General features: G+C 46.3%; 1 protein-coding gene across 2 annotated transcripts in view; it reads left to right on the plus strand.

The window, feature by feature from the left end:
• Positions 1-1,639: 1,639 nt before the first annotated feature.
• NECAB3 (N-terminal EF-hand calcium binding protein 3) overlaps positions 1,640-18,626 on the plus strand; it is a 56,732-nt gene continuing 39,745 nt past the window's right edge. For both annotated transcript variants that reach the window (XM_018555351.1, XM_018555350.1), the window contains exons 1-3: positions 1,640-2,155; positions 8,812-8,836; positions 12,855-12,963. In XM_018555351.1, coding sequence (XP_018410853.1) covers positions 2,036-2,155; positions 8,812-8,836; positions 12,855-12,963 — 254 coding nt within the window. In that variant the 5' untranslated portion in view covers positions 1,640-2,035. The remainder of the gene's footprint in view (positions 2,156-8,811; positions 8,837-12,854; positions 12,964-18,626) is intronic.

Raw genomic sequence — 18,626 nt, forward strand, 5'->3', positions numbered from 1 at the left:
CCGATCCTCCAGCGCTGACTGGAGGAACGGACGGGGAGGGGGCGGGTACAGCTGGCCTCTGCCTCTAGATAGGCAGAGCCAGCTGTCACTCACGCAGCTAGGCGGATCCAGACATAATTGTCGGGATATGCTTCAGCTGCGGCATCTCAGTATACCCCGAGCTACAGCTGAGCTTAGAGTGACGGGAGGACGCTAGTTTGTGTCCTCCCGTTATCCTAAGGAGAACTATGGGGAAAAGCCCTAACCCCATAGTTCTCCTTTAACTGCCTCCGGGCCGGCCGTAGTAGAAAAACGGCCGGCCCGGAGCTCTCTAGATCTGAGCGGGCGTCTTCAGACGTCCGCTCAGATACGCGCGGCGCGCGCGAGCGGGAAATTGCCGTTTTTTAAAAATAGGCAGCGATGCCTGATACCATACAAGCGATCCGTCGGAATTTTCAAAATTTTCTGTAATTTTTCCTAATTATAATTTAAAAAAAAACCCCAGTGGTGAATAAATACCACCAAAATAAAGCTCTATATGTCCTTAAACAATGGTATAAAATTCATTTCAGTACAGCGTTGCATGACGGAATAAACGTCAGTCAAAGTACCGCAGCGCTGAACACTGAAAAATGGCCTGGCCCGGAAGGGGGTCTAAACACCTGGTCTTGAAGTGGTTAAGGACATCCATCAGTCATGAAAGTGTCAAATGCTGAGGAGTCTGACAGGTTGCAGGTAGTGAACACGAGCCACCAGCGAGGTAAGTATACTACCTCTTCTATTGCAGGGTACAGCCATTTGAATCCATTTAGGGAACTTGCAGCGTCTCATAAAGCTGACAGCTAAATACATAGATAAAATGTATATATGGGAGCTGCTTCACCCGCCAAGGAATTTGTATTTGTCTACCACACAGCCGCACCTGACCAAAGAAGGGGACCTAATCTTTCTCTGCTGCAGTTTTACTTTTACTCCCCACCCACAACCTGTAACTGGACAGTGAAAGGAGAAGCAGCAGACTGATGAGCTCCTCTCTCTGTCACCCGACTCTCTCTTCCTATCAGCATGCTCCTTGTACTGCAGCACAACTAATTGGCTCCTTGAGTTTCTGCTTCTCCCTCTCACCGTCTGAGCTCTGGCGGTACCCACAGCCTTCTTTCTGCGTCATTACCTGTAATACAGGTTTCATAGACTTACGTTAGATGTGAGGATGCTGAGGAACAGTCCATCAGCCAGAACGGAGGGGAGAGAGCAGAGCGCCGGAGGAGCGGTGATGAAGTAAGTAAAAGTGCTTTACTCCCCTAGGCATAAAGGAGAACTTAACCCTTCCAGTGCCGGGTAGCCCTACTACAAGGGTAGTTTTTTGGTTTTCCCCCGGGATGGGCTTTAAGCAACGTTAGTATCTAATTCACCAGAAGTGTAGTCATATTAATTGTATTATGTTGCACACATGTGTCATTGCTTTACCTTCCTCCTTAGGGATAACTGCAAGCCTTTTTGATATAAAGGCAATCAGAGAAGAATACAGTCCAGCCAATCAGAATGAGAAGGCTGGGCCAGGATTTGTAGGGGGAGAACGTCTAATTGAGCTGTAGCATCCCTCGTCCCATCATGTAGCATTGCAGTGTGAAGGCAGAGGGGGCTCAGACTGGATGCTGCACAGAACCGATATTCTCTCATCAGCAGGCTAATTACAACTGCCTAGCACTGTCACATCCCCGATCTGCTGGCTGTAGCCTGGAGACCACATCCCTCCTCTGCATTGCATGGACAGGATCGTATCCTGATACAGCAACTACTTTTAGGACCGCAGAGCACCAAACTGCATCTCATCCACAAGACTTTTCCCCGGGTTTGATCGATCCCACTCCTACAACTCCTATCTCAAGTGTATGCTGAGCGCCTTGCGTAGATCTCCTTGCTGTAATCTGAATCTGCATCCATCCCTGGATCTCTGGGTACCACTTTAATTCCTAGTGTCCCAAAGACCGCATCTTCACCCTACTTGATCAGACGCTTTCATTGACTGCAAAATCACTTTATTAAGAGCAGCATCATGATGTCCTGTACTGAGCTGATCACCATGTGCCTGTTGTCTGCTAAACATTTCAACAAGGACCAACCCCTGACCGCCCCGCCGGAGATTGCCAAGCAGGATCTATCAATATTCCGAGATGTGAGTGTCCTTTTCTTATGGATGTATCTTGTGTGTTTGGTATCAGTATGGGGAGAGTATTATAATGTGTGAGTGTACATGTGCACCTTCCAAATGAAAATGAGATAGAATATAGACATTATAATGGCAGCTCTACTGAAGCTCAAACATGTCAATTATATAATTTTTGTTGGACTGATTAATATAGATAAGATCAAACATTCTCATCCAGGGTTCAGTGGTACACTAGGGTTTCTCCAGAGGTTGTTAGGGGTTCCTTGAGCTGTGACTGATTGACTCCCCACCCCCCTTCTGATGATACCTACATAGATCCAACACCACTTGGCAGAGGCAGCAGCATGACATCAATGGTCTTTTTAGATGGCAGAAAGGATGGCATCCTGACCACCAATGGTTGCATTTTTCTCTCTGACCCCCAGCAAAATGGTCTCAGAAGGACTTCCCTAGGATGGGTAAAAAGGTTGGGAATGGCTGGATTGAAGGGTCATTTCACCCAAAAGTGATATGTAGAATGTTTTCATTGTAGAGAGTGGATGTTGTTCATTTTACTATATGTAGTCTTTGGTCTGGTGCTGACCTCTCTCTTAAAAAGTCTATATATAGGATACATAAATGGGACTTCCCAGCATTTTAAACCATACACATCAAATCCTAAGTGGCTTTTGACAGCATTATTGCCATATGATTTGATGTATATGGTCTCAAGTGCAGGTTATTGATGTCCCCATTCATTTATCCAGAACTGATACGCAGTTATATATGGAGCTGGCTGGCCTGAGGTTGCCCCTGGCTTCTTATAAAGTCAAGCACTAGTGTGCCAAAACTACTACTAAGAGTCCAGGACAGTATTTTACTGATTCCACAATTATCATGGAGATGACAAGAGCTCATTTCGGGGGCTCCTCCTTCATTGGTGCTTATGCAATTCCTTGCACACACTGGAGCCCGGGCTTGTGTATTAATGTAAAAAAATTGGTAGTCAGTGTGCGTCATCAATAGACAGCTTTGCAAGGAATTGCTTAAGCCCCGATGGAGAAGGATTGCTTAAAGCCACACAAAACACAGGGTTGCATGTTAAAAATGCATTCAAGTACCTTAACTTTTACCAAAAAAGTATCTTATTTGTGTATCACTCGGCTGTAGAGACTCAAATGATCTCTGAATTTGTGCCGACACTGTCCTTCCTTCTGGAGGATGGCTACTACTGTTCCCCATGGTCCCTGTGTGTGTTGTAGAGTAGCCAACGCTCCAAGCTCACAACGAGGATGGACTACAATCTCAATACAAATTAGTCAATTAGACGTGATATTGTAGTCCATCACGGGAGCGAGCTTGGAGCGGTGGCTACTTTACAACACACACAGGGACCATGGGGAACAAAAGTAGCCCCCCCTCCAGAAGGAAGGACAGTGTCAAACCCAGGCCATTGGGCCGAAGCATAGACACTCCACCGAATACCTCTACTATGTCCAGTGCCTCGTTCTCACCTCCTCCTGGCTGCTTATATGTCTTGAATACTCCAACTATGAGATCTTAGTGCCATAATTCCTGACTTTGTTCCCATCCACCTTTGTGTGCTCCAGCTCCTCCTGTTCCATTCTCCATTATATAAAATACAATCCAGGAGGAAGAGGCCACATCCAGGGCCGGATAACACCTTATAATGGCCACATCCAGGGCCGGATAACACTTTATAATGGCCACATCCAGGGCCGGATAACGCCTTATAATGGCCACATCCAGGGCCGGATAACGCCTTATAATGGCCACATCCAGGGCCGGATTTACTCTCTCTGCTGCCCCAATGCCAGGTACCTCAATGCGCCCCCCCTGTATACAGGCTGCATACAAGTGATCCCGGCAACATCGCCGAGATCACTTGTACAAAACACTCGTCTTCCCTTTCCCCAAAGCAGGGCTAAATGTAGAAAACAACTACCCGCCCGTCGCCTGGAACTGCATGTCCTGGGCATCGGGAGATAGGAATTCCACACCCCTGCTGCCCCTGGGCCGGGCCTTTAAAGGTCCAGTCAGTTCTGTCCAGGCAAGTCCACTAAAAATAATAAAAGCCATTTCAGTCAATAGCACTGGGCACTCTTCTGCATTGCCTTTACCTGCTTGCAATAAGCTCAGTGCACTTTGTATGTACTAAAGGTGCTTCTAATGAAAGGACAGAAAGAAGCCGTCACTGTGCCTGAGTCATTGTGAAGAATAACCACGGCTCGCGTATCACTTGTGGGTCATGGACACACAAATCTACATTGCCTTGAAAGTCAGGTGCATTGTGTGTCTTACTTGTTGCACGTTTGCACAGTGTACACATATAACCCAGCGTTTCATAGTCAAGCCTTTATTATTGGAGCTTCCAATCTACTGCCTCTGGCACCGTCATACAAACAACACCTACACTCAATTTGAGTCCAATTTATCCGGAAGCCGCTCGGATGGTGGGAGGAAAGCTGACGACCTTCAACAAATCTACACAAAAGGGCTTGTGTGCAAGGACACGGCTGTCAAAGGCTGGTTATTATATTCGAAGGCAGCACAACTCATACGCAAAAGGCTGTGTCTGACCTGCTTTGGTTGCAATGCAAACACATCTCTGCTTCATCCAGAGATGTGCAATGCAAAGCAGGTCAAACGTAGCCTTAGAACTGTCATCCACACTGTACCACGGGAATCTGCTCTCCTGTGTTTGATGGGCATTTCAAACGCAGGCAGACGACGTCCCTGTACACGAGCGCAAAAAAATTCCCATGGGGTGCTGCTGGGATGGGAACCAGAGTCCCAGTACAAAATAAACGAATGTCACCAGCACACCGATAGTGTTAAAGTCTAAAGTGTTCGTTTATTGGAACATCATGTCACCAGAACGAGCACTTTTTGGGGCCACGCAGGGCCCCCTTCATCAGGCTCAGCAATGACATGAGTCCCAGTGACGCAAGGCAGCCATACTGTTCACGGGCCACACACTATGCATGAAAGTGTTTACAGATCTGAATATGAACACTGTAATTGGTTAAATCAGGTTCAGTTTAAAAAGGAACTCCGGACAAAAAAACTTCCATTGAAAAATATTTTATAGCCACAAAGGATATACATCCACTTTGTGTGCAGCAAATGTCTTTACAAATCCGAATATTACTCTTAAAAGTAGCAATGACATCCTCACTGTGCTGAACGTAGCCTGTGCAGATACCATAGCTGTGGGAGGGGCCTATCAGACAGGAGGGGGTGGTGACAAGACCAGTCACCCTGCACAAGGAGAGAGAGCAGCAGTGAGCAGTCTTTATTACAGGAGGGGGCGGAGACCATTCACCCCGCACAAGGAAAAAGAGCAGCAGTCACTGGTCTTTATTACAGGAGGGGTCGGAGACAAGACCAGTCACCCTGCACAACAAGAGAGAGTAGCAGTGACCAGTCTTGATTACAGGAGGGCGGAGACAAGACTAGTCACCCTACACAAGAAGAGAGAGCAGCAGTGACCGGTCTTTATTACAGGAGGGGGCGGAAACAAGACCAGTCACCCTGCACAAGAAGAGAGAGCAGCAGTGACCGGTCTTTATTACAGGAAGGGGCGGAGATAAGATCAGTCACCCTGAACAAGGAGAGAGAGCAGCAGTGAGCGGTCTTTATTACAAGGAACTCTGGATGATTGCACTGCACAGATCTGGAAGAAATACACAAAGCTCACCGAGATTCAAGGAAGAATACACATGAGTCTTGTATGAGGACAATACTTGCTTATCTTGGAGTGGAGCTTTAACTCATTCTCACCAATAAGTAGTCTGTCAGTGACGTGGATTCGCCTCAATTTTCACTGTTACATTGACAAATCTGTCACCCGCTTCCATCTGTCATCTGCTGATTGACGTTGTGAGCGAATTAATATAACATCTGGGTCCAAACCTTGCAGAAGTGACGGCGGTATGAGTTATGTTACTTGGATGTTCCCCTTTAAATTCTGTGTTGCATTAACACACATGCGTAAGCACATTACCGCTGACCGCTACTGTACAGTGTATTAGAGCGCCGGTCACTAGGAATGGCACTGCAACGCACCACGGAATAGGCTGTCACGTAGAATGCCCCAGTAATGTCGGCTCACTGCTGCTGATCTAGGAGCTCTAATGGCTTCCAGACCTTTAATAATGAATACAATATTTCTGGGATGGAGCCATGGTCCACTCCGCAACGACCCGCAGAACATTTAGTATTAGGATATACCTTACATAGCAACTGAGGCCAAAACTTTTTCTTTCGTTTTGGAAAACGTGGAGAGAAATTAGAACCCCGGTCAGGTTTTTCTTGCTGTCTGTGTCCCCGACAGGAAGGTTCACCCCCTCTATTGTCCTGGGGACCATAATCATTGAAAGTAAAATAAAATCCCATCGGAACAGGAATTGATGGGACATCTTCCAATGGGGACACTAGTTGTGTTGACCCTGCTGACCACCAGGGACTTCCCTCCCTTTGGAGGGATTTCCTCTCACTTCCTGTTGTATTTGTCCGACAGGAAGTGAAGGGACATCTTCCCAATGGGACACAGATGACAAAGAAAATAGCTGGCAGAGGTTATGGTTATAACTAGAGATGCACCGATACCGTCTTTCCATATTTATTTTTCGGTACTCGCCGATATCAGTACTTCCGGTAACATGGAGCCGGTGTTCTGTTGAGATCTCCAACTCGTCGAGATCTCCAACTCGTGATGTCATATCCATTGTAAAATTCGACGAGATGGCGCTGGTGCGCGTGCGGCAGCCGTCACAGTTTTTGCAATCCTCCTTGACTTCTCCACTTCCTGTAGGTGTCTCTGTGCGGCTTTGAAATTGTCGGGTTCTCCAACTCTCGTCGGTGCTTGTGGCATAGGGTGTCCGCGCAGGTGCACAGCCGCACTCCATGCTGATTGGCCCGGGAAGCCAGTATTCCAGCCAATCAGAATGGAGTTGGCTTCCCAGCCAATCAGGAAGCCAGTCCGTGGGTAATGACTCATAGCCCTGCTTCCTGATTGGCCAGGAAGCCGTTTCCACACTGTTTGGTCGGCTCGATGCTGATTTGTTGGGAATCCGGCTTCCCGGCAAATCAGCATGGAGCTGGCCAAAAAGCATGGAGCCGGCTTCACGGCCAATCAGGAAACAGGGCTGCGAGTCATTAACCACAGACTGGCTTCCTGATTGGCCGGGAAGCTGGCTTCCATGTTCCCTCACGGCACTGGCGGTCAAAGGAAATCTCCCTCTGACACGAAGTTCCGGTATCGGGATAAGTATTGGAGAATTTGAGCGGGTACGAGTTCTCATCCCAATACTTGGTATCGTCACCGGGGCATCCCTATTTATAACCCTCCCTTACTCTATCTAAAATGAAACAAGAAAAGTTTTGGCTTCAGTTCTACTTAAAAGAGAACATTGCGGGGGTAAGTGGTTTTCCCCATAGTTCTCTTTAGGATCACGGGAGGACATATACTAATCTCCTCCCGTGACCCAAAGCTCAGTATATTGCGAGCTACAGCTTATGGTATACCGAGACCGCCGCAGCCAGGACAGATCCCGACATTACTATGGAGATCCACCCAGCTGTGTGAGTGACAGCTTGCTCTGCCTATCTAGAGGCAAAGCCAGTTGTGCCCGCCCCCTGCCCTGTCCGTTCCTCCACTCAGCGCTGGAGCATCGGAGAGGGGAGGGGGTAATCCCTGTGGGCGCGCGGTTTTGTGCACGATTGCTGCACGGTCGGGAGTCGCCTAGGTATGAACCGATTGCGCTGTGGGTGCCATTATTTTCTAATGGCTCCCCAGTCGCACTGGGCGGTTTCCCGTGCAAGTGAACACGATCGCGGTTAAACCATTGATGTCACCCCATTGAAATCAATGGGGCCGTGCGGCAATCGCTGTCCTGGATGTCGTGCGCAGTAGTGCAGGTGTGAACCCAGCCTTAATGATGACTGCGGGGTGTGGGCCGTCTTCTATCATCTTTCCCGGGAAGGCCAACTAGTGGATGGAGTCCCTCTTATAATGGCCACAGCCAATGGCTGGAGATGTGAACGAACTTCCCATCCAGAGAACCCGTCCAACAGCCAGGCGACCTGGATTCTCAGAATGTTCTCTCTGGCAGCCCATGTATTTCAGCTTATGACTAAAGTGTATGGAAACCCAGGAACATATCGCAGCTTAGTAGTTCTACATTGTGCTGGCCGCACTATATTGCTTTACAGTCACCCGGTGATCCGCAGCTTACTAGTTCTACAATGTGGTGGCCGCACTATATTCCTTTAGTCACCCGGTGATCCTGCCAGTAACACACTTCCTGTCCTAGGGTGACAACGCTCACTGTACTGTATCTATAGAGGATCAGCGTTGTCACCCTAGGCTGCCCTCCTGATTTGGACTTTAAACACCCCCCCACACCTAATTTCCATTACATGGGGGAATGTGTCTTGTAGTTCCCAAAAGAGAACTGGTAAGAGCCGATAAAATTGACATTTCAGTTCAGTGCAAAGGAAGTTACAGGGACACGCAGTTTCTTCTTCTGTACTCGTAGAAAAATGTACTCAGCCTGGAAAAGGAAAACTAATGCAGACACCAAATCAGAGGGCTGCTAAGCTGCAATATGTTACATTTTTGTTCTAAAACAATAAACTTTTTTTTTTTTTTTTTACAGATATTCCGGAGGGCAGACAAAAATGGTGAGTGTCAGATCCGTGCTGTCAACCTGGACCCCTGCGGTATCAGTCCCAGGCACTGCGGGGAGACTATACATATTATTAACCCCTGCGGTATCAGTCCCAGGCACTGCGGGAAGACTATACATATTATTAACCCCTGCGGTATCAGTCCCAGGCGCTGCGGGAAGACTATACATATTATTAACCCCTGCGGTATCAGTCCCAGGCGCTGCGGGAAGACTATCCATATTATTAACCCCTGCGGCATCAGTCCAAGGCGCTGCGGGAAGACTATCCATATTATTAACCCCTGCGGCATCAGCCCCAGGCCCTGCGGGAAGACTATCCATATTATTAACCCCTGCGGCATCAGTCCCAGGCACTGCGGGGAGACTATCCATATTATTAACCCCTGCGGTATCAGTCCCAGGTGCTGGGGGAAGACTATCCATATTATTAACCCTGTAGTATCAGTCCCAGGCGCTGCGGGAAGACTATACATATTATTACCCCTGTAGTATCAGTCCCAGGTGTTGCGGGAAGACTATCCATATTATTAACCCCTGCGGCATCAGTCTCAGGCGCTGCGGGAAGACTATACATATTATTAACCCCTGCGGCATCAGTCCCAGGCACTGCGGGAAGACTATCCATATTATTAACCCCTGCGGGTTAATAATTATTAGACCTTTGCCTGCTAGCTGAAGCTTAGGATAACCCTGACAGTTCCGGGTGAGATCAAAATCTGCTAGCAGCAAAAAGGTGGCCATACACTCTACAACCATCGCAAGACTTTAGTCTTGCGATGGTTGTAAAGGGATTAAAAAAACGTACGATCTGCCTATCTTGGACAGGCAGATCGCACTCTCGATCATCGCAAGCCCGCCCTCCTGAGGGGCGGGCTTCCGATGACCGCAATGCTGAACGGGCAGTGTGCGCGTGCGCACACCGGCCCGTTCAGCATTTATCTTCCGAGCACCGTTCTAACCAGCCGAGAATCGTACGATTCCCGGCTGGTTTTCGAACATGCTGGTTCGACAGAAGACGTGCGACCGTACAGTAGAAACGGTCGCACGTCTCCGTTCACACTGCTCGATTATCGTACGAAAACCCGATCGCATACGATTATCGTACGATAATCGTGCAGTGTATGGGCACCTAAAGGAAGATTGTTTTTTGGCAGAATAGACATCTCATGCCTGGTGCATTCTGTAAGCTATGCCCCTTCTCTTCCTCAGCCCCAACACCACTGTCCAGTGCACTCTGTAATAGACATGTGCGATTCGTTTTGTTCCGAATCGAAATTTGGACGAGATTTTGGAAATTACAGCTATAACGAATGCAAACGAATCCGAATTCCCGACTCCGAAATTCGTTAGCGGTAGTCTGTATGAAATTTCGTTTTGTTGGACGAAATTTCGTTGCAGCAAAGTGACATTTGAGAAAAAAAAATCAAAAATTTTCCCCTCAAATGTCACTTTGCTGCGACAAACAAACGAAACGGAATTTCGTACAGACTACCGCTAACGAATTTCGTCTGAATCCCGAAACGAATGGACTTTCGGACCAGAATTCCGAAAAACTAAATAACGCAAAATCAGAATCACAACGAAACTAAACAAATTTTTTGCCGGTGCACATGTCTACTCTGTAATATAACAGACACGCCTCCTCTCTTGCTCAACACTAATGCCACTGTCCTGTGCACTCTGTAATATAACAGATATGCCCCCTGTATTCCTCAGCCCTAATTCTCTAATCCCCGGGTGACCACCATTTTTTGTGTTAAGATCTACTTTTCAAATGACGAGCTACATGAGATCTACCAACGAAAAAAAAACCTCCCTCGCTCTCTCTCTCCTGGCTGTCATTCCTCGTTTTCTCTCCTGGCTGTCTATCTTCCCTCTCTTGGCTGTCTCTCCTTGCTCTCTCCCCTAGCTGTCTCTCCTCTCTCTCTCTCTTTCCTGGCTGTCTCTCCTCTCTCTACCCTGGCTGTCTCTCCCCGCTCTCTCTCCTAACGCTCTCTCCCCTGGTTGTCTCTCCTCTCTCTCTCTCCTGGCTCACCTTGCTGTATTTTGCAAACAGTGTAGTGCAACAGGCTGTGTAAACTAATATTCTTTGATGTAATACATAGCACTTCAACCACCAGTATCCACCAGAAAGGTGTCAGGGAGCTTGGCTCAGCAGACTCAGGCTAATAGGTAATCATGTGTGCACAGCTAAATAAAAGCGCTTGCGCACACTGGCCCGTCCGGCTTTTATCTTACGAACATGCTACACACCCGCCGAAAATCGTATGATTCTCAGCGGGTTTTCGAACATGTTCGTAAGATAAAAGTCGTGCGACCTTACAGTAGTAGAGGTTGCACGGCTTCCACACACCTTACGATAATCGTACGATCGTGTGATTTCCAGCGATTATCGTACGATTATCGTAAGGTGTGCGGGCACCTTAAAGATACCAAAATGGAATAAAGGGGCCACCATTCACACCCTTCATGTTCTACCAGCATCAGCTTTGAAAGCTACTGGTAGATCACGATCTACCTAATGAGCACCCCTGCCCTAATCTGTATTTTAGCTGTGTATTAACCTGTTTGACTAGATTTCAGTTTTAACAGTTTTAGAGATTTTCTGACATCAGACATAATATTTTATCTGAAGTTCAGTTGGAAATACCTTGAAATGCCTTAAAACTTGAATTCTTCTGCTTATCAAAACATTTACTATTCTGTTCAACCAGTGACCTAGGAACCCACGGTGCATAGCATAGCCAGGTCCTGGAGCTCTGTGGCGGAATACACTGCATTCAAGCAGCTTAGATTGGTCCAGGACATAGCCCAGCCTGAGAATGGCTGGTGAAGGGGTCAGTGGCACACCCATGAGGTAAACCCTTTGCTCTCCTGTCCCGCAAGCATTTGCACACGGTTAAACAGATGGCACTGTGCAAAGCAATAGAAACCTGATTAGTCCAGTGCTGCCCCACCCCATCCAATCTGATTTCTTGCAATATTAAAGGAGTCACAGATAAAGCCAGATTCAGGAACATAGGCTTGTTTATTTAACTAATACATAATTGGATTCATTGGTGTTTTTTAACACCTGCCTGGGGAGCATCTCTATAGTGTACCCAAACCATTGTTAGAACCTTGTCCCCTTCCGCCTTGCTGCTCTGTATCTAAAAGTAAAAGTGGAACCCTCCCTCCAAATACTTACAGCAGAATCTATGAGCAGCTGGAGAATGTTTCCCTGACCCTTCAGAGTTCTAGGTCCACCTTAAGGATGCCCTTGCACTTGAAAATGATCACAAGCAATTCTCCAATTGGATTTTCACCCATTACCCCAGCACAGATGTAGTACGCTTAAAGGCTAAATTCACTTTTAAAAGTTACCCCTATATTCAGGGTGTAACATGAAATATGGTCAAATTGCAACCACTCAAACATGACTGCAAAAATGGAAGTACACTTAAAAATTCAGAATTGTTGAACTAAATAAAACACCCATCTGCCATTTGATTTGATCTGTGAATGGAGAAGCTACAAGTTCCATTAGCTACCGCGGCAGAGTGACTTGTAGTTCCCCGTTAGAATACAAGTGTGGCAATGTCACCACACTTGTAGTCCATTTATTCTTCTTGCCGTCCATATTACTTAATGTCCATACAAGGGTATAGAGAGGGACAGTAGACAGAGTCTGCAGGAGCCAGAGCATTGCACCCATACTCCAATTATTATTATTATACAGGATTTATATAGTGCCAACAGTTTGCGCAGCGCTTTACAATATAGGGAAGACATTACAATCACAATACAAATCAAGACAAGATGGTAAGGAGGGCCCTGCCCCTGAGGGCTTACAATCTAAAACTCCAATGATCGCGGTTGCAATGCTTTACTTGCTCCAATGAAAAAAAATAATCAGTGCACATTTTTTCATTATTATTTTTCCCCCCCAAAAAAGTGCAGTTTGGCTTTAAATTCTATTGTGTATTTGATATACGAGATCAATGGTTATCACCTATCTGTCTTTGTTCCAGATGATGGCAAACTGTCATTTGAAGAATTCCAGACGTATTTTTCTGACGGAGTTCTCAATCAAGAGGAGCTACGGAAAATGTTCATCCGCATAGACAGCCAACAAACCAAGTATGTGAAAGAGTAAAAGATGGCCGCCTTCCACTTATTAAATGACTTGATTTCTCCATCCACACTAAACAACATGGATGAGGGACTCTCCACTGCCGGCTATTATATTCAGCAGCCATGGCACCTACAGCCAGCTGAATATAGAGGCACAGGGACTGAATCTGAGAGGATTCACTCATTGTTTGGCTGGCTGATATGTTTTCACTCAGCTCAGACAATTTTTAAATTGACTTTTGTCAAGGCGGGTGCACCTTGCAAGGCCACCTATGCCTCGAATTTGAGCCAATGCAGCAGGAACTGGACAAAATTCGAGCCTTCTATGGCCAGCATTAGTCTGGACATATGCTATATGACCGTACACAGCTGCCAATAACTGGCCAATAACAGGCCCATGTATGGGACATGCTGGGACCATTTAGATGTAGGTAAGTATATCTGCCTAATATGAGCCCCCTAGACAAAATTAGCACTTAACCCTTGCAGTGCAGGGGTAGCCCCAGTGCAAGGGTAAGTTTTTTCTTTACTCGGAGCTCTTCTTTGACTGCAGCAGAGTAAAATTAGGTCTCCCCTCCTGTCTGACAAGGCTGCGCTATGCAGCAGAGCTAAGGAAATCTAAGACCTGGATGGACAGAAATACAAATCCTTCGGAAGGTATTTCCAGATCTCTCATATATGTACTTCATCTGTGTATTGAGCTGTTTGTCTGGAGTTCGGCTTTCAGTGCAGCAGTGTTGCTCTGAATGTGAAATAAAAGTTCTTGGTGGAGGAAAATTAAAGACAATCAAACTGTCAGCAGACAAGAGGCAGAAAGAACATGGAAGCCAAGATCCATGTATGAGACATAGAATGACAAGGATAGGCTCGTCAATGTCGGCTCTTTGTCTGGAAGACATTTGTAAGAAGAGGAGAAATAAAATGTATAAAAAGGAATAAATGTAAAAGAAGAGATTTGTATAGAGAGGAATGAGTCAAGGCTGTGCGGAGGATATGCCTGCTGATACATAGAATAACTCTGAGTCAGTGACAGGGACAATTGACGCAGCAACCAATTAGGAATTATAACAAAGCCTGGTATGGTCTCAGTCTTCTTCTTAGCTCAGGGCTCCAACAATTCAACATAAACCCTTAAGATTAGAGATTTGTTAGAATAGGTTTTTATTGCAGAGAAGAGATGACTGTTTACTTTATGTTGTTTGGTAAAATCATGATTATATACATTGTAGCACTTATATTGTCCAAACATTTCCATAGGTGACACAGCGTAGGAGATGTTTGCAATTAGGTTGCATTGTATATATAAACAGATGTCTACAGCCTTGGTTCTCAACTGGTGAGTCGTGAACCAAAAGTGGGTCACCAGCCTGTGTTCAGTAGGTCGCCGCATGCCTTCCACTTTTGAAGGTGAGAGACTCCTCAGCCTCCCCCTAGCACAGCACTGTCAGTTCTAACACTGAGCAGCCATTCAAAAGATGCTGTCCGGCGCCGAGTGTCATTTTAGCTTGAGGTGGGCTGGGTGGGCTATGGCACTACTGTGTCCTCTAGTGAAGTGGAGGTTGGCAGAAGAAACCACAGAGCACCATGGCGAATCTAAAACACCCTTTGGTCAGTTTATTTTAACAAGAAAGTTGCTCCATTCAGTTGCCAGTAGTGTTGAGGGGTACCCAGGACTTATGGATAAGGTGTAGCATGTGATTCATTCACCATCTCCCTCCTGACAGCACCGTTGATTGGACAAGCAATCACATAGGATCAGAGAAAAAGTCTTTAGCCGTATGAAAGCTCTGACCGGTCCATATGAATGCTGACAGCAGCAGAGTGCATAATAAGCAGGGAGATTACCTCCTTGGTCTTTGTTTTGGCTCTTCAGCTCCATCATTGTCCAATCAGCAGACGGGGGTGTGGTCCAGACCTTGCTCTGATGCTGTTGCTGCTGCAGTGGACATTTAGGTCCTGGCTGTGTTATCTGTATTTATTTCATAGTTTTCTTCTTCTAGCTGTTCACCTGATTCTGCCATTAGGAGTCCTAATAGTCAAGATAGCATGACAGAACCAGCTAAAATGTTTTGAGCTGTCCTAATTTAGGACTCATTCACACTTATTGCATGATAAAATGCATTCTGTAAAAGAATACACCATGAACATTTTTTTCCTGCATTGATGTGCATTGACTGCCAATTAATGTTAAAAGAGATGCCAAATGCAATGAGTCTCAACGCACGCGTTTCGGTGAAAGAAGATCCTATTTTCTTTGTTCCATTGAAGGAGCTCATTATTTTCTGAAATAATATATGATGTTCTAGTTCTTAATTATGCAATTATGCATAAAATCCACCAGTGTAGGAAGCAGTGACTGGCTGGAGATAACGGTCTATCAGAGAGCCTACGTCTCTGTTCCAACATAAATAACTCGCATATTATATCTTCAGTGAATCATTCTATACGCTAGTTCTGGGCTAATTGTATCACATTGTTTTTTTCAGGACAGTTAATTATTCTTAACGTGTTCCAGTGGGGACTATTTTCTGTATCATTTTGCAGATGTCTCACCGGCTTTTTGTTAAATGGAAACTGTTCCCCGTAGCAACAGAACAGGTATCGCCTCTCAATTGCTAACATGGGACCCAGTTAAGGTCTCTTAGAGTTTGCAAATTCCGACAGATTATTCCCAAATTGGTCTTCATCTCCAATGTTAGAATTATGTTTGTGAGAGATGCTGAAAAGTTTTATACAAAGTATTATAGGGATGGGGGTCTAATTTTTACTAATAACATGATTTGGGGCTGTGATACCATTAAGTGCACAACAGTCATTTGTAACAGCACATTTAGACTATAGTAGACTTATAAGCTGCGGAAACATTTGGTTTGGATATTTAGTTGTTTCGGGATTTGGAACCCGAAATTCAATTTGGTTCGGGTTTCGGATTCGGACAAAATCCGAATTTTCGTTAGTTTCGGATGAGTTTACGAATATTCGTTGCGAATACCACAGAAAACCATATACAGATATTAATACTTAAGCTGAGGCTCCTTAGACCTGAATGGCATTCGGGATCCGAATTTCCGAATAGAATTCGGGAGCTACCGAATGCCATTCAGGTCTGGGAGCCATATACAGTACATGTATTACTACAGCTGTGGCTGCAGTAATATATGTACTGTATATGGCTCCCAGACCCAAATGGAATTCAGGAGCTCCCAAATGCAATTTGGAAATTTGGATCCCGAATGCCATTCAGGTCTAAGGAGCCTCAGCTTAAGTATTAAGTATGTAAATACTGTATATGGCTCCCATGTTGCCGTAACAAAAATTCATGTTCAGACCCATTCGGATGCATTGAACCGACAAACACATCTGATTGGCCAGAAAAGTCACATGGGATGGGATCCAAAATTCGGAAATGGAAATTCCGATTCTGACACCTTCAGATGCATTGGGATTCGGAAAATTCGTCCAAATTTTGATTCGGAATGAAACGAATCGCACATGTCTAGACTATAGGTTATTAATGTATGGGGATGAGTTTTGAGTTCAGGTCGACCATGAGTTCAACCCAAGAACTTCACAGTTTGAATCTGGCCAGTTTGCCTGTCTGTTGAACCTCTGTCTGTGACCTAGCAACCAAAGACACTATGGGGCCCACACAGCATCACTGGTTGCTAGGATGCAGGCAGGCGGGCACACCATAACAACCTATGATGCTGTGAGGTCACCAGAGTCTTAACAACCAATCGCAGGCTGCACAGCATGTGTGATATAATATACATGGCTGCATCCTAGCAACCAATGATGCTGTGCAACCCAGCTGCTAGCATCCTAGCAACCAGTGACACTGTGTGGGTTTAACAGCATCATTAGTTGCTAGGACACAGGCGGCCCCACCATGTCTTTGTTTGTTATGGCATGCCTGCCTATATCCTTGACACCAATGAGGCTGTGCGGTCCAGCCGCTAGCATTCTAGCCAATGACACTGTGCAAGTCGCTTTTGGTTGCTAGGACACAGACAACCCCAAAATATAATTGGTTGTTATGCCGCGCCCACCGGCATCCTTGCAACCAGTGATGCTGTGCAGCCCAGCCGTTAGCATTCTAGCAACCAGTAACGATGTATGGACCTCACCGTATGGTTGGTTGCAAGGATATAGGCAGCCTTGTGTTAGGCCCGCAATCAAACCCGGAACTCTGACTGTCCAACTTATGTCTTTTATATTTGCCTGGAGTTCGGATTTAAGCCCATCTCTGGGCAAGCAAAAAAAGTACCTGTGCAATAGAGCTACCCTGCACTGCAAGGGTTAAGTGCTCCTTTTTGTCTTGGAGCTTCCCTGGTGGTCAGCTCTCTTCTCTTCTTCGCCTCTGCTCTGGCTGTAGACTGTTTCATGGTGTCCTCATTGTGACGTACGCCCGGCCCAAACCCACTGTACGTCAATCCCACGTGACCATACACAAGTCCGAACCGAGCGTGAGCGTCACAAGGACGTGGCGATACCACTCTCAGCCTCACCCTGCGCAAAGATTTCCCAGCTCGCGGGACAATCTCAGGCCAGCAGACTGAGAGCGATCGTCACCAGGGTTGGTTAACTCCGCAGTTAACCCTTTACCCACCAAACTTCCACTGCCACCATGTGTTTTTCGGAACACAAACCATGCCCAGCAAATGCTGCGACTATTCAAAACACTTAAACAATGCCTGTGATAGTGCTGTCCTCTCAGACAGGAATATGACAGGATTCACTATACAGTAGCGCTCTTCAAAGAGCAAGGATACTTTAAGTTCGTATTTAGAGCGTAGAGATAAGCTTAACGATTTTTAATATCGTCCTTTAAAGGAGAACCATGAGGTGAGTGCTTTTCACTCACCTCATAGTTCTAGCCGACCTGTGACAATGAGACTGTCACAGGTCGGCTCAGTAGATCGGGAGGTGAGCGAACATATACCGGCGTTCGCTCACCTCTCGATTCTGTCTCTGCCGTGACAGGGGAGGGGCTGGATTCCCCCCTCCCCGCTCCGATCCGCCAGCCCTGACTGGCGGAATGGACGGGGGAGGGGGCGGGTACAGCCGGCTCTGCCTCTAGATAGGCAGAGCCAGCTGTCACTCACGCAGCTGGGCGGATCTCGACATCGATGTCGGGATCCGCTCCCGCTGCAGCGTCTCAGTATACTGCGAGCTGTAGCTCGCGGTATACTGAGCTTAGGGTGACGGGAGGACGCTAGTTTGTGTCCTCCCGTTACCCTAAGGAGAACTATGGGGAAAAGCCCCATAGTTCTCCTTTAATAAAAGAAACGGTGCAGAAAATATACAGAAAAAGATTTAATAAAAAGAGACACAATATATATACAACAACAAAATAAAATGGAATAAAAGAAGAATACTCAACAGTCCTGGAATTGTGAGTTCTGACAGTGTTCAGAGTTCAAGAAGCAAAGTGGAAGTCTGCGGGGCTCTTCTTCCAGCAGACTTCCAGCAGATAATGTCCAAAGATTAAAGGGGAACTCTTCTGCGATGTTCAGACTTCTAGTTCCTCGATGATGTTTAAACCAAGAGCCACACTAGTTGCCAACACAGAATATTTTTTAAGCCCCTCTTAGGGGGTGTCCCAAAGCCAGCCCCTAGGCAGGGTTGGGGCGGGAAAGCAGGCGGAGAATGAACCTTTTGTTTACCTA

Source organism: Nanorana parkeri, unplaced genomic scaffold (assembly GCF_000935625.1).
Source record: "Nanorana parkeri isolate BGI_ZX_2015 unplaced genomic scaffold, ASM93562v1 scaffold193, whole genome shotgun sequence".
NCBI lineage: Eukaryota > Metazoa > Chordata > Amphibia > Anura > Dicroglossidae > Nanorana > Nanorana parkeri.